The 12,845-nt window shown below is 45.6% G+C and overlaps 1 protein-coding gene across 1 annotated transcript; it reads left to right on the forward strand.

Annotated features, from left to right (window-relative positions):
- Positions 1 to 5,628: 5,628 nt before the first annotated feature.
- LOC119320216 (pathogenesis-related protein PR-4-like) lies at positions 5,629 to 6,214 on the forward strand. The gene is made up of 2 exons (XM_037594317.1): positions 5,629 to 5,928; positions 6,050 to 6,214. Exons 1-2 carry the CDS (start codon positions 5,629 to 5,631, stop codon positions 6,212 to 6,214), a joined length of 465 nt encoding a protein of 154 aa, XP_037450214.1.
- The last annotated feature ends 6,631 nt before the right edge of the window (positions 6,215 to 12,845 follow it).

Here is a 12,845-nt window from a genome sequence, read left to right on the forward strand (position 1 = left end):
TCGTTCTCGAGATCACCGCATGCTACACATAATTACGCTCGTTGCACCGAATAAATATGCATGGAGATAAGTAGCCCCTGCAAGAATAAAACGCAACCAAAATCCAGTATGTCGGCTTCGAGGCCTGCAGCACATGTTGTTTTTCGATTCTGAATAGTATCTCTTTTCATGTAACTCAGATGTCAGAATCGATCGTCGCAATGGCAAGTTAATTATGTATCTCATTGACATCGACAAGCCATGTACTCCCTCAGTAAAGAGCGTTTAGATCACAACTTAGTGATCTAAACGCTCTTCTATTTTTTTACGGAGGGAGTAACTTGCTAAGTTGCTATTGGCTTATTATACGCTATTTCCAAATAAATTAAATTTATAATGTATTAAAAAAACATCATGACATGTGCGCTAAGACCAATTATATGCTAGTGCGATAGATGCGCTCCAGGGCACCAATTGCTATTCGGTTTTACAATTGAGAAATGTCTAACAGCTCCCGGGTGCCCCTACACCCTCATGAAAGGTTTGATGTTCCTGTAAAGTTTCAGCAACAAATAACCTTCGTGGAGCCCTCACAAAAAAAATCACTGCTAAAAAATGTACATAAACTTTGACAATGATTTTGTTTTTTTATTTGAGTGCTCTTCAAATGTTATTTTTAGCTAAAACTTTGCAAGATCATCAAAAGTTTCATGATGTTCGATGTCCAGAAGTTCAGATTTTTTTTTTGAATTTGTTTTGAATTTACTGTTCATAGAGGGTGTAGGGGCACCCGGGTGCTGAAAATCCTGTCTCTTTACAATTAGAATGGATAACTTCCTAATGAAATTCTTGTATTTTCCAAAAAAAATGTAAATCTTATATTTAGTAATTGGGGGGCACCTTTTTTGTGGGATTATTGAACTTGCGTGAGAAAAATCACAACAAAGCCCAAGATGGAGGTGATGAGGATAGAACCAACCTGTGGCGATCCATGCGCTTATACCAAATGGTGCAAGGAGATCTACTTCCGGCAAGGATGACTGTTCTTCACGGATTGGAGGAGGAAAAGTGGCAAATTAACAAGAACGAAGGATAAATAGTGAAGTCTATTCGAATAGCACAAACCGACAACAAACATCTATAGATATGCAAGCCTCAATTTGGATTCCAAGTCAACAACGCTCACGACCTACTCAATCAGTCCAAACGATCCACTCATTTCAAAAGAGAAGATAGGACAAGGTAGATTTCTTCCCCAAATCCTAAGAGATGGATGGCTTCAAACGCTCCATGAGCTACTCGCTTAGCTCGCGAGCTTCAAGTCGATGCAACCTTAAGGGTACCAATTTTCTTATGTTTGCAACATGGGCACAAATATTCTAGTAATTCAACATTAACTATGTCAAACATATATCTTTGGATTCAAACATTTGCATGGGGACTAATCAGGAAAGCTCTTCCAACGGGTAAGAGAGTAGGTAAATACATTCCTCATATAAGTAAACTATGTTCTAGGTGCGGAATGGAAGAAGATGAGCAACATATTCTCTTTTTCAATTTGCCAAAGCTGCTTGGTTTGTACATCCCTGGTATATTAGAATAGATGAACTCTTGAAAGATTGCAACTCCATTACATATATGATTTCTTGTATTCTCAACTCCAATCATCCACATGCTGCTTTAAGCAATATATTTACTTTCATGTGGTGTATATGGAAGTTAAGGAATGACAAACTGTTTTAAAGAAAAGAAACCTCTGCTCTACAGGTTTTTTATGCAGCCCAAGCTATTCAAAAGTGTCTATCACAAGAAAGGGGAGTCCGGGAACAATCTCATCAAGAGGAGAGAAATCAAGAAACACAAATATCAGGTTCTCATATGCAAGGGACAACAATAGATTTGTCACAAATACCAACAACAAACAGAATCTTCATTGACGCTGCATGGAAGGCACAGGATCAACACAACAGCAATACAAGAATTGGATTAGGTGTTCTTTGCAGGTAAATTAAGGAGGCCGAAAACTGAAAGTCCAAGTCTGGGCTACTGGACATCAAGCAAAATCAGCATTTCAAGCAGAAGCACAAGCTTTAGTACTTGCAGCCAACTTGTTAGTCCAATTACAAATACAAGAAGTAGCAATCTTCACAGATAACTTATCTTTAGCAAAAGTAGCAACAACTAGATCTCCTAGAACGGATCCAGGACATTGGGAAGCTAGAGGTTTAACTGCAGAATTTTGTGCAATCACTAATCCTACTTCAATTCAGGTATTTCAAATCCCAAGACTTCATAATAAAGAGGCTCATGATTTAGCCCAGTTAGCTATCCAACAAAGATCAGTTCAAGCACTTGAAGTCTCTTGTAGCAATGTGATTCCTGTTCAGGAAGTTTGTCCTTTGAAGTGGCTATGTTCTAGCATGAAAGTTCAGGGAGTTGTAACACTCAATGTAATTGTTTGAACTCTGAATAATTTGGTAATGAATTGGCGCCTTGGCGCCTTTGGTTGTTCAAAAAAAAACATAACCAACTTTTTTGTACCACTAAATAGTTGTTGTCTTCCTCCACCACTATTTTCGTCTCACAAATCCAAGCAACTACATATTGTGAAAATCAATGACTGAATTTCGATAAAGCACCCTCTATCAAAAAAATAGAAGTAAATTCCATCATGTACAATTCAAATCAAACCAATTCAGCGAACAAGCTAAAGAGGAACAACATAGACAGTTATAGAACTAGACATTATATGGCTGGTCCAATGCCATCATAAATCAATGTGAAGGTCACATCTTGGAGTTTTGAGTTAACTTCTCTTGAGCGCTTCTTTCTCCTTGTGTTCTTTTTCTCCCTTGAGGCCTTCCTTCCTACTCATTAGTTAAATTTTAGTACCACGTTAACAAGGCAAATTTTAGTACAAGAATGTGAAATTTTAGTAACAAGGTAACTTTAGTACAACAAGGTAAATTATAGTACAACAATTAGAGGGTAAATTTTAGTACAAGAAGTCTGAGTATCTTGACAAAAATCCAGTAGGAATCAAATTTAGGCGCAAATGGATATTTCAATGGCTCCAGAAAAAAATCAATACAAATGGCCCCCATGTCACTGTAACTTTATTCGGTAGTTTAGAACTTCAGATTAAAGATAATATTGTTATACAAATAGTCTGCATTGGTCTTGTTCTAGTGTTCGAGCAAATGATTAAGTGAATATGCTAACAATAGTTTGTCCAATGTGTGCACCCTCCATTCTAGTACGGTTACATTTTTCTACAATGAATAATATATTAATATCAAGATATATCAATTACATCCGACCTCTGCAACAACATAATCTCGAGACCAAATTGAAACACCAGTATGCACACAACCAAAAAGATTTAAAAGAACAAGAAGGGAAAATAAAGCTCACACAACCAACAACTCAGAACAGATAAGCAACAACCTCACTCATCATCCTTGGTAGCACATGAACTACAAGAAAGGTTCTTCGGAAGCAATGTCTCTAGAAGGAAATGATGCGTACACACCGACATCGTCGGATCCAATCACTGAGGGTGAGATCTGGGTTTTCAACCCGAAGAGCACATCTAAGCAAACTCCAATGCGTTTAACAAAGACACGATATGTAAATATCGTCATTGTGAGGTGCAACCACGGGAAGCCAGACCTAGGGCCACCATGGGAGGCCAGATCTAAGCAAACTCCGAAGCAATGTTGTTGACCAAGCTCCATCGTGTACGTCACGCCGTTCAGGGCCACCATGCCGTTCGAGTGAACCTCCTTTACAAAACTACCATTTGTGGAGAGATAGAAAACAAGTAAGGTAATTTTGGTACTAAGACATAAGTTAAAAAAATCAAAACTTTGCAAATGAAGGTAACATCGCTTACAATGAGCCTATTTCGTCGTATCTTTCACTTGGTGGCGTAAATTATGTCCTGCTTTGATTAGATGCTGGACATTGACAGTCAAATTTGTTAAGATTACCGTGTCATATGTACTTGCGTATGCGGTTGATATGTGATCCAAAGGGCCAGCGTGTATTACCTAGCTGATGCGGACTGGCAGCTCAGCTCTTATATTTTCTTTTGAGAGTTACTCAACTCTTATAGTAATCACATTTGGTTCATCTCTCTCAGTCTTATCATTACTTGTTATCAGCGATAATGTAAGAAGAAAAATACAGATGAGAAGCTTTCATTGCCTAGTTATCCATGCAAGTAGGCAAATTACTGCAGCTTAATCTAAGAACTAGTGCAATTTAATGCTAACGAACACCTGCAAAAATAACAGAAAGAGAGAGGGTGACGTCAACAATGACTACAAACTCCTAGCATAAAATCTTTGAAATGCAATTATCCAATGAACAACTTGGAATTGGCAACACGTATCACAAACAACCAAAGCAAGGGTTTGGCATTCACATATCATTGTCAGATACAATCATCCTTGTTGAAACATAACGAGAAAAGGATCATTTAGAAAGCTGACACAATAATTACAAAAACATCTATATTTGGTTCCTTCACCTCTAAAAGCAGTTTCGATAATGACGTGGTGGCTTGTTCACACAGGTGGAAGCCTAGGCAACAGAAAAATTATTGATACGAAGGGTCGCGATTAATACGATATGCAGTCCAATACCTCAAGTCCTCAAGTATCAATTTGTCATAGAAGCTCCTTTTTTTACGGTAATGCTATCTCACGACCGAAGCCGATGCATCAAGAACAAAGTAACTATTTTGTTGGAATTTAGAATAGACAAGTCTATTGATGCAATAACATATGGAAGGTCATTTACGACGGTCTCATGATTTCCCTTAATGTCATGATACATGATAAATTACTTGTTCATTATGATAGTGCAATTAGCGCCTTTCGTTAGACTCCGGCCAGTGACTGTCATCGTTCATTTGCACGAAATTACGACACAGCTCGATAGCTCAACTCTACGATATATGATGTAGAATAACAACGTCATGATTGAAGATTGCACACACTACAAAATAAAACTACAGCATGTCAGCATCAGCATTGTGAAATCGCATTGAGATGTAAACATAGGTTATCAGTTGCTCATTTCTTGTCCCTGGTAAAAGCCATTTGACAGACACAAACGATATTTACAAGAACATAAGGTGAATTAGTTGCCAATGAAAGAAACAGAGAGGCCGCTGTCAACTTTGAGTACAAATTATTGGCACAAAATTCTTTGAAGCACAACTTGTCCAATGAGAAGCTTGGAATTGACAAAGCTCTCAGAAACAACCAAGGCAAATATTTGGCACACTCACATCATTGAAGCAACATAAGAAGAAATAGCTACATATCTAAACATCTTGGAAAGCTAAACAACAAGCTCACAGCAAGAGTTTAAGTGACCAAAGCATAGTTTGTGTAACCTCTTATGTCTCATTGAATAAACTACTAACTTGATACACATACTCCAGGTGCTTACTGTGATTAAAAATTATGATTAAGGGAAGGCGATGATTACAATCGTCCTCCTTGAAGCAGGTGTCGGAATCAGGGTCTATAAAATGGCCAGTCAGAACTGAGCAATACACTACCACTCATTAGCAGCAGCTGATTGGCCAATTAGGCACTAATAACTAGTTGCAGCAGTAACTAGCTAGAAAGAGGCATGGCAACGGAGGTCGCCGCTGCTGGCGCAAGAATGCCAGTGTCAGTGCTGGTTCTCGTGGCATTGGTCGTGGTCTGCCTGTCCGCCAACGGGGCGGCGGCGCAGCAGGCAAGCGGCGTGGCGGCGACGTACAACCTGTACCACCCAGAGAAGATCAACTGGGACCTGCGCGTGGCCAGCGTCTTCTGCGCGACGTGGGACGCCGACATGCCGCTGGCGTGGCGGCAGAGGTACGGCTGGACGGCGTTCTGTGGCCCCGCCGGCGCGCACGGCCAGCCGTCCTGCGGCCGCTGCCTCCAGGTACGTACTCATATGCTTTACCTATCTCCGTCGATGCATCATGGATAGTTCCTATAAGGAAATGTGTATCTTGTTATGGATCGCGCGTTGTTTGATCGGCGGGACACTGTCATGTCACCAGGTGACGAACAGGGCGACGGGGGCGAGGACGGTGGCGAGGGTGGTGGACCAGTGCGACAACGGCGGGCTCGACCTTGACGTCGCCGTGTTCCAGCGGATCGACACCGACGGGGGCGGCGTCGCCAACGGCCACCTCGTCGTCGACTACCAGTTCGTCGGCTGCTAGGACTGATCACGCACGAGATCACCGCATGCTGCTGCATAGCCTGCATATGCCTACGATCGTTGCGGCGAATAAATATGCATGGGAAATCAGTAGTACCGGCAAGAATAAAACGCAACCGAAATCAATATCGGCTTCGATGTTCGATCGAGGCATGCAGCACATGTTGTCTTCCGATTCTGAATGTCTCGTTATGTAACTCGGAATCCAAAGTCGAAATGACAGATTTTATGTCTCAGCGTCAAGCCACGTAATCTGGCTACTTGCTGTTGGAGTATCGAGCATTTTTCAAATAATTTTAACTCATAAAACCATTTCTAACCGATCCCTTAAATTTAGGCCCTCAAACGGGCCCTCAAACCTTAACTCCTCAAAATGGAGGAGTTAGAAACGTTCCTTAAATTTAACTTTCAAAAACTTTTTTCCTCACAAATTCATCTCAAACATAGAACTACTTGATTCAAACACAAAGTTAAACAAAGGTAGCACAATTCGATACACTGCATAACATGAACATAAACTACTCAATTCAAACTTAAACTGAACAAAACTAATCTTCTCCGGCCATGATTTTCTCCCAATCCACTTCACCCTCGCCAGAGCCGAAGTCGGAGTCGCTAGATGAAAGATATATCGCTTGCGGTCAGGCCTCATCGTCGACCTCCCCACCGGATAGCTCAACCTCATCGGTTGTCTTCTTGTAGAGCTCGTAGATCCGAAGCTCCTCGGCGACGAGCTCTGGATGTTTCGCTCGGAGCGAGACCATGTACGCCTCGTCGGTGCACAGGGCCTTGATTTGCTCGAAGGCCTCCTGATTCTGCCGCGCCTTGTGGTGGGAAAAAACCGGGAAACCACTCGGGGGGTCGACGGTGATAAGCTCCAGGACATCGTGGATGTCAATATCTTTGCACGACTGTCGTGGAAGCAGACCACCATGGCATCATCACGTCGTAAGTGTGAGCCCCTTGCTCCGCCGACTAGAACAAGCTGATCCAGTGCAGCTTCCCCATGTATCGATCCTCGATCTCGCACACCCAATCCTCCACGGCCACTCCCGCACGTCGTGGTACTTCCTCTTATGCGACGACGACAAATCCAAAATGGACCGGGAGTGGGGTGTATCGGTGGGTGCTCAGGGTGGCTATATGGCCCCTTCTGGTCGCGACGCCGACTAGGTGTTGCCCATTTCGTCCGATTGAAAGAGAGAGGGTGTGCCGGCAGGGAGGGTGCGGGTGGATTAGGGTGCCTGCAGTGTGGGGGCAGGAGCTGCGGGGTGGATTTGGGCGGCACTAGCGTGGTTGTGGAGTGAGCGAGGGAGAGGGTAGTCGTAGGGGAGGGGGTCGAAATTATCCTGAGACTTGGTTGCGGCAACACTTACATTTTGTGATGAGTTAGACCAGATAAAAATTTGGCTAGGTCCAGTTTAACTCCTCAAAACAATCTTTTTTTAAGGAGTAAACAGGTTTTGAGGGATCGGCTAGAGATGCTCCAGTGACTGCATATCGTGTCTCTCTCGGCCCATGCACATGTTCAAGTATTTTCAAATTGCATCACCTCGGGCTTCAGTGAGAAAATTGGTTACGAGTAGATGTGATCTGTACGAATAGGGAAACTTTCCTTGGATTTACTATTCAATAGTTCCTTGATCCAAACGCACCAAAGATGAAAAATCCTTGGAAATCTTTCCTTCAAAGCTTCCTGCAAAATTCCTCTAAACCAAACACACCCTTAGAGCATCTCCAGCAGCTTGTCCAATTTATGAGATATAGACAATATAAAGCTTCCTGTAAAATTCCTATAAACCAAACGCACCTTTAGAGCATCTCCAACAGATTGTGTATAAGGCTGAAAATGACCTTATTTAAAGGAACGGAGGGAGTAGGATTCTACCACTCAGAATTTAGACTAGACAACATAAGGAGAAATAGCTACATATCAAAATATCTTGGAAAGCTAAACAACAAACTCACAGCCTAAGCTGGACATGCATCAGAGTTTGATTGCCACCGATGGCGAACCCTGATCAACTGGTGGCAGTGCTCAAGTACTACAATGGCCAAGGAACAGGCTAAGTCGTGGAGATCCATTATCGCTCTGGTGTGGTGGAACATATGGAAAGAACGGAATGCCAGAGTTTTTAGAAATTCCTCTTGCGGCCTAAGACCACTATTTCTGGAAATTCATGTGGAGGCCAAGGATTGGATTGATGATGGTCGGAGGCGGGTTCTGCACATTGTCGAACGACCCTAAGAACCAGATTGATGTACCTATATGACCTAAACTCCCTTCCCCTGTACTTCTCGTGCAGTTTGTAAACCTTTATTCCTTCTAAGCGCAATGAAAAGCAGTGATTTTGTCTTTTCATCAAAAAAAAAATTCATGGCTGCACCCGAGCCAGCCATGGCTGAGCCGCTCAAGCTCGTCTATAGAGAGGAATGTGAGGTGAGAGCAGAGGGCAGACTGGACGAAGGGGAGAGGGGAGAAAGAAGCAGGCGATCGGTGGATACGTGATTAGCTTTTTTTTTAACATATATTTTTTATGTCTAGTTTTTTCATCAGGAACATTTTATATATGTATGTTTAACATTTTTCAAATACACAGTTAACATTCTTTTTTATATACACGTTTAACATTGTCCAAATACATGATTAACATTTTAGAAAACTTTTTTATATCTACTTTTTTATACACATTGTACATTTTTTATATACATCAGAAACATTTTCTATAAATATTAAACACTTTACAAATGCATTATCAGTATTTTTCAAAAAAAAATATGCTTTTTTCATACACATTGTACATTTTTTGTATACATCAGAATCATTGTTTCTATACACATTTAACACTTTTTAAATGCATGAAAATATTTTTTAACTTTTGCATATAAATTGATTTTTATAGTGGATATTTTTAGAATATTTTGAAACAAAAAAATGAATGCAAAAATAAAAGGAAAAACACTGAAGACCTGTGTCCGGGCTGGGCCGGCCCAATCGGGCGGCTGCCTGAGCGATACGTCCTACTGTCTGGCCTCAAGCGAGACATAGGCGCGGGGACACAGTACACGATCACTGTTCATACCAAATTACGTGGACTTTGTTCAATGTTTCGTCGATTTTTTGGTTGTCTCCGGCACTGCTACCAGCAGAGCCGTTCATGAGCTACTGTATCTCATATGCTACAACGTAGGCTAACGGTCTACATGACATTCTTTCGCAGAAAAAAAAACTGTCTACATAACATTACTGGCTTAATTTTCTCACGTTGGCTATTTCACTGGCAACTGAAAAAAGTTTTTCAGTTCAGTCGAGTTTCTTGCCCGCAAAAAAAAAAGAGTTTCTTGCCACATAGAAGAGCAGTGACCGAGGTTGAGACGGGGCCTCACTAACTTTCTCTGTGGTGTTCCCTAGCGAATTTTTTATTTTACTGCAATGGTCGAGGAATTTGGATTATCCACTCAACTCGATTTCTTCATAATTCATAATAGATCGTCTTGCAGTGTGTGCACCTTCTTCCTATTACGACCGCATGACCACTACACTCACAGCCTGAAGAACAACCGAACAAGTGGACCTCCTTTAGAGCATCTACAACCGGAGCGCTCATATTCATCCCAAACGCACCCGTCTGGACAGATAACAGCTCATAACCGGACTCGGCAAATCCGGCCCAAACGCCCGGGCTGGCCGGCACTCCCCATACCCGGCCTATATCTGGGTCGGGTATGAAGACGTCCGGACGCGTCTGCCATGTAGGATTGATTGCAAGAGTCCATACAGACACACGCAAAAACCATCGGTCTGACGGGCGCCTCCTCCGTTTCTCGGTGAGGACACATTCATGGCGTCGTGTGGCGCTACTCCGGCGATCTGCCCGATGGACCAAGTCCAACTATTTAAGCTGGACGATGGCGACCCAACCCTAGCCCGTCCACATTTCTACCCTCTTCCTCCCCTCCACACCGCCAACTTCAATCCGGCAACCGTCAGCCGCTAGCCATGGCCCGATCACCACCTACGCCATCTTACTCCGGACCGGCGGTTGCAGATGCTGGAGGAGATTCGGGCCGGGCGCGAAGCTCGGATCGTAGCCGGCTTGCCTCAACCGGAGGAGGAGGAGGAGCAGGACTAGGAGTAGGCGGAGGGGCAGGGCTGGAAAAGGACAACGCGGCCGTGGAGGAGCAGGAGCCGAAAGAGGCATAACCGGAGGCTTCGATTGCAGGCTTCGCCATGGCCAATGCGCTGGCGGAGTTCAAGGTGGCCCAAACAGAGGAGGCAGCGGAGCAGCAGGCCATCCTCGATTCCATCCAGTCAGAAGCGGAGGTGGAGGCCAACCGCCGTTTGACTATCAGGCGGACGCAGAGATATTTGCCGACGAGGAGCAAGAGGAGGCAGAGCCGGAGTCGGAGGTGCGCCCGAACGCCAATGATCACAAGGCCGGCGGCTCCAGCACAAACTTCATCAACATCTCCAACAAGAAAGACGAGTTGTGTAGTTGATAGTGGTGTAGTTTGTACGTAGATCATGTCGTTGCATGCTTTTGTGTGAAAATGATAAGCGTGAAATAGCTATTATGGTTTTTGTAGGTGAAACATAGGGTATGATCGGTCACCGTCCGCGAACGCGTCCAGACGTATCCGCAGACGTTTGGCAGCTTATATTAGCTATGTGTGATTGTACTAGGTGCTCTTACAGTACTATTATGCCATTTGTGGACGGGCTAATGGAGGTAACACCACCTACAATGACCCTATTTCGTCTCATCTACTTGGTGGCTTACCTTATGTCCTCCGCTGATTAGACGCCGGCCATTAACTGTCAACATTTATATTAAGATTACTGTGTCATATTTACTTTCATATGCGGTCGATATATGATCCAAACAGCCAGTGTGCGTTAACAAGCTGATAACATCTGGCAGCTCAAGTCTTATTCTTGGCTGTGGTGAAAGACGTTCGACTGTCTGAAACGATATTTACAAGAACATAAGATGAACCAGTTGGAAATAAAAGAAACAACAAAGAGGCTGATGTAAACACTGAGTACAAACTCACCTAAATAAAGTATAAAAACACGGAGTACAGAGTATTGGCATAAAATTCTTTGAAGCGCAATTGTCCAATGAAACTTGGAATTGACAAAGCTCTAACAAACAACCACGGCAAAGATTTGGCACACTCACATCACTGAAGCAACATAAGGAGAAATAGCTACACATCTACTTCCTCCGTTCCTATAAATCTTTTTAGACATTTCACTATACCGAAAAAGACTTCCGCCCCGCTTTATATATAAAGTAAAGATCCATATCACCCGGTACAAACGCACGCCACCACCACACACACCCAAGGCAAGGAACAAAGGCGCTGAGCGTAGCAACACCACCCCTAGCACTACTATCACTAAGAGATGAACCCGCATACGACAAACCGTGAACTTCAAGGCAGCGCCTTCAGGAAGGAAACGACGCCGCCCGATCCAAGGATCAGAGTTTCCCCCGGAGCTGCACGACGGGCCGTGAGCGTCGCGACGACGCCTTCCAGAAGGGAACGAGCTTCGCCACCGCCGGTCCGTCCGAAGACAGAACAGGTTTTCACCCCGGCCAACACTTACTGCCACCGAACGCCACACCCCAGCTACCACGCCGCCCACACGGCCATGGCCACCAGGCAACACCAAAGCCATGGTCTCTGCCCAAGAGCACCGCGCTACCGCCTACAGGGCCGCCGCCCCGGCATCCAAGACCTTGACACCACCTCACCCGAGGCCCGCCGCTACCCCGACCAGAGAGACGGGTGAAAAGGTCCCACCTTTCGCACCCCTGGGCGACCCCCAGCGTCGAGACCCAATAAGCTGGCCAGCACAGGCATCCATCGACTCATCCTGCAACCCCGAGCACGAGACGAGTTCGGTCCTGCAGCACCGAGAGGGGGACGAGGTCAGTCCTGCTGCATCGTGCGCGAGACAAGCTCGGTCCTGCTGCACTGTGCGCGAGACGAGCTCGGTCCTGCTGCACCGGGGGCGAGACACGGGATGGAACGCAGCTGGGAGAGGGCCAGCCCTTCGATGGAAGAAGCGCCCGGGTGCCGAGGAGATGGGGTGAAGGCCGAGACGGACCGAACGCAGACAAGCCGACGCCGGAGAAGCCGGCCGCCGCCGCAGGCAGATCCGCCGAGCCAACGGGAAGCTGCCACGACACCGGGAGGCCGCCATCATGCGTCGGGCCTCCCCACGCCGCCGCCCCTGGCCGGAGCAATGGCCACACCAGACCGCTGCCCAACCCGCGTCGCCCGGCGAGCTCCAACCGCAGGAGCCGCCGGTCACACACCACCGAAGCCAAGCGCCGCCGGCCGACCCCCACTGCCAGATCCGGCCGGATCCAGCAGGAGGCCGTCCGCGCGCCACCTCCCTAGAAGGGAGCGCCGCAGCCACCCGCCGCGAGCGGATCCAGGACACCGGCGCGCCGCTAGCAGCCAGCCACCCCGCGGCCCCGCGAGCCCGCCACCGCGCCGCTGCGCCCCGCGGCCGCCCAACGCCACCGCTCGGAGACGCCGCCCGCGCCAGCGCACCACGAGCAGAGGGGGAGAAAGGCCCCGCCGCCGCCGCGCCCATCGGGCTTTGCCCGACCGAG

Source organism: Triticum dicoccoides, chromosome 6B (assembly GCF_002162155.2).
Source record: "Triticum dicoccoides isolate Atlit2015 ecotype Zavitan chromosome 6B, WEW_v2.0, whole genome shotgun sequence".
Taxonomy (NCBI): Eukaryota; Viridiplantae; Streptophyta; class Magnoliopsida; order Poales; family Poaceae; genus Triticum; species Triticum dicoccoides.

Bases quoted from the DNA above. Each gene is read 5' to 3' on its own strand.
- LOC119320216 (XM_037594317.1), top strand. From the start codon at position 5,629: ATGGCAACGGAGGTCGCCGCTGCTGGCGCAAGAATGCCAGTGTCAGTG. The intron at 5,929-6,049 runs GTACGTACTCAT...TCATGTCACCAG, and splicing joins CCTGCGGCCGCTGCCTCCAG to GTGACGAACAGGGCGACGGG.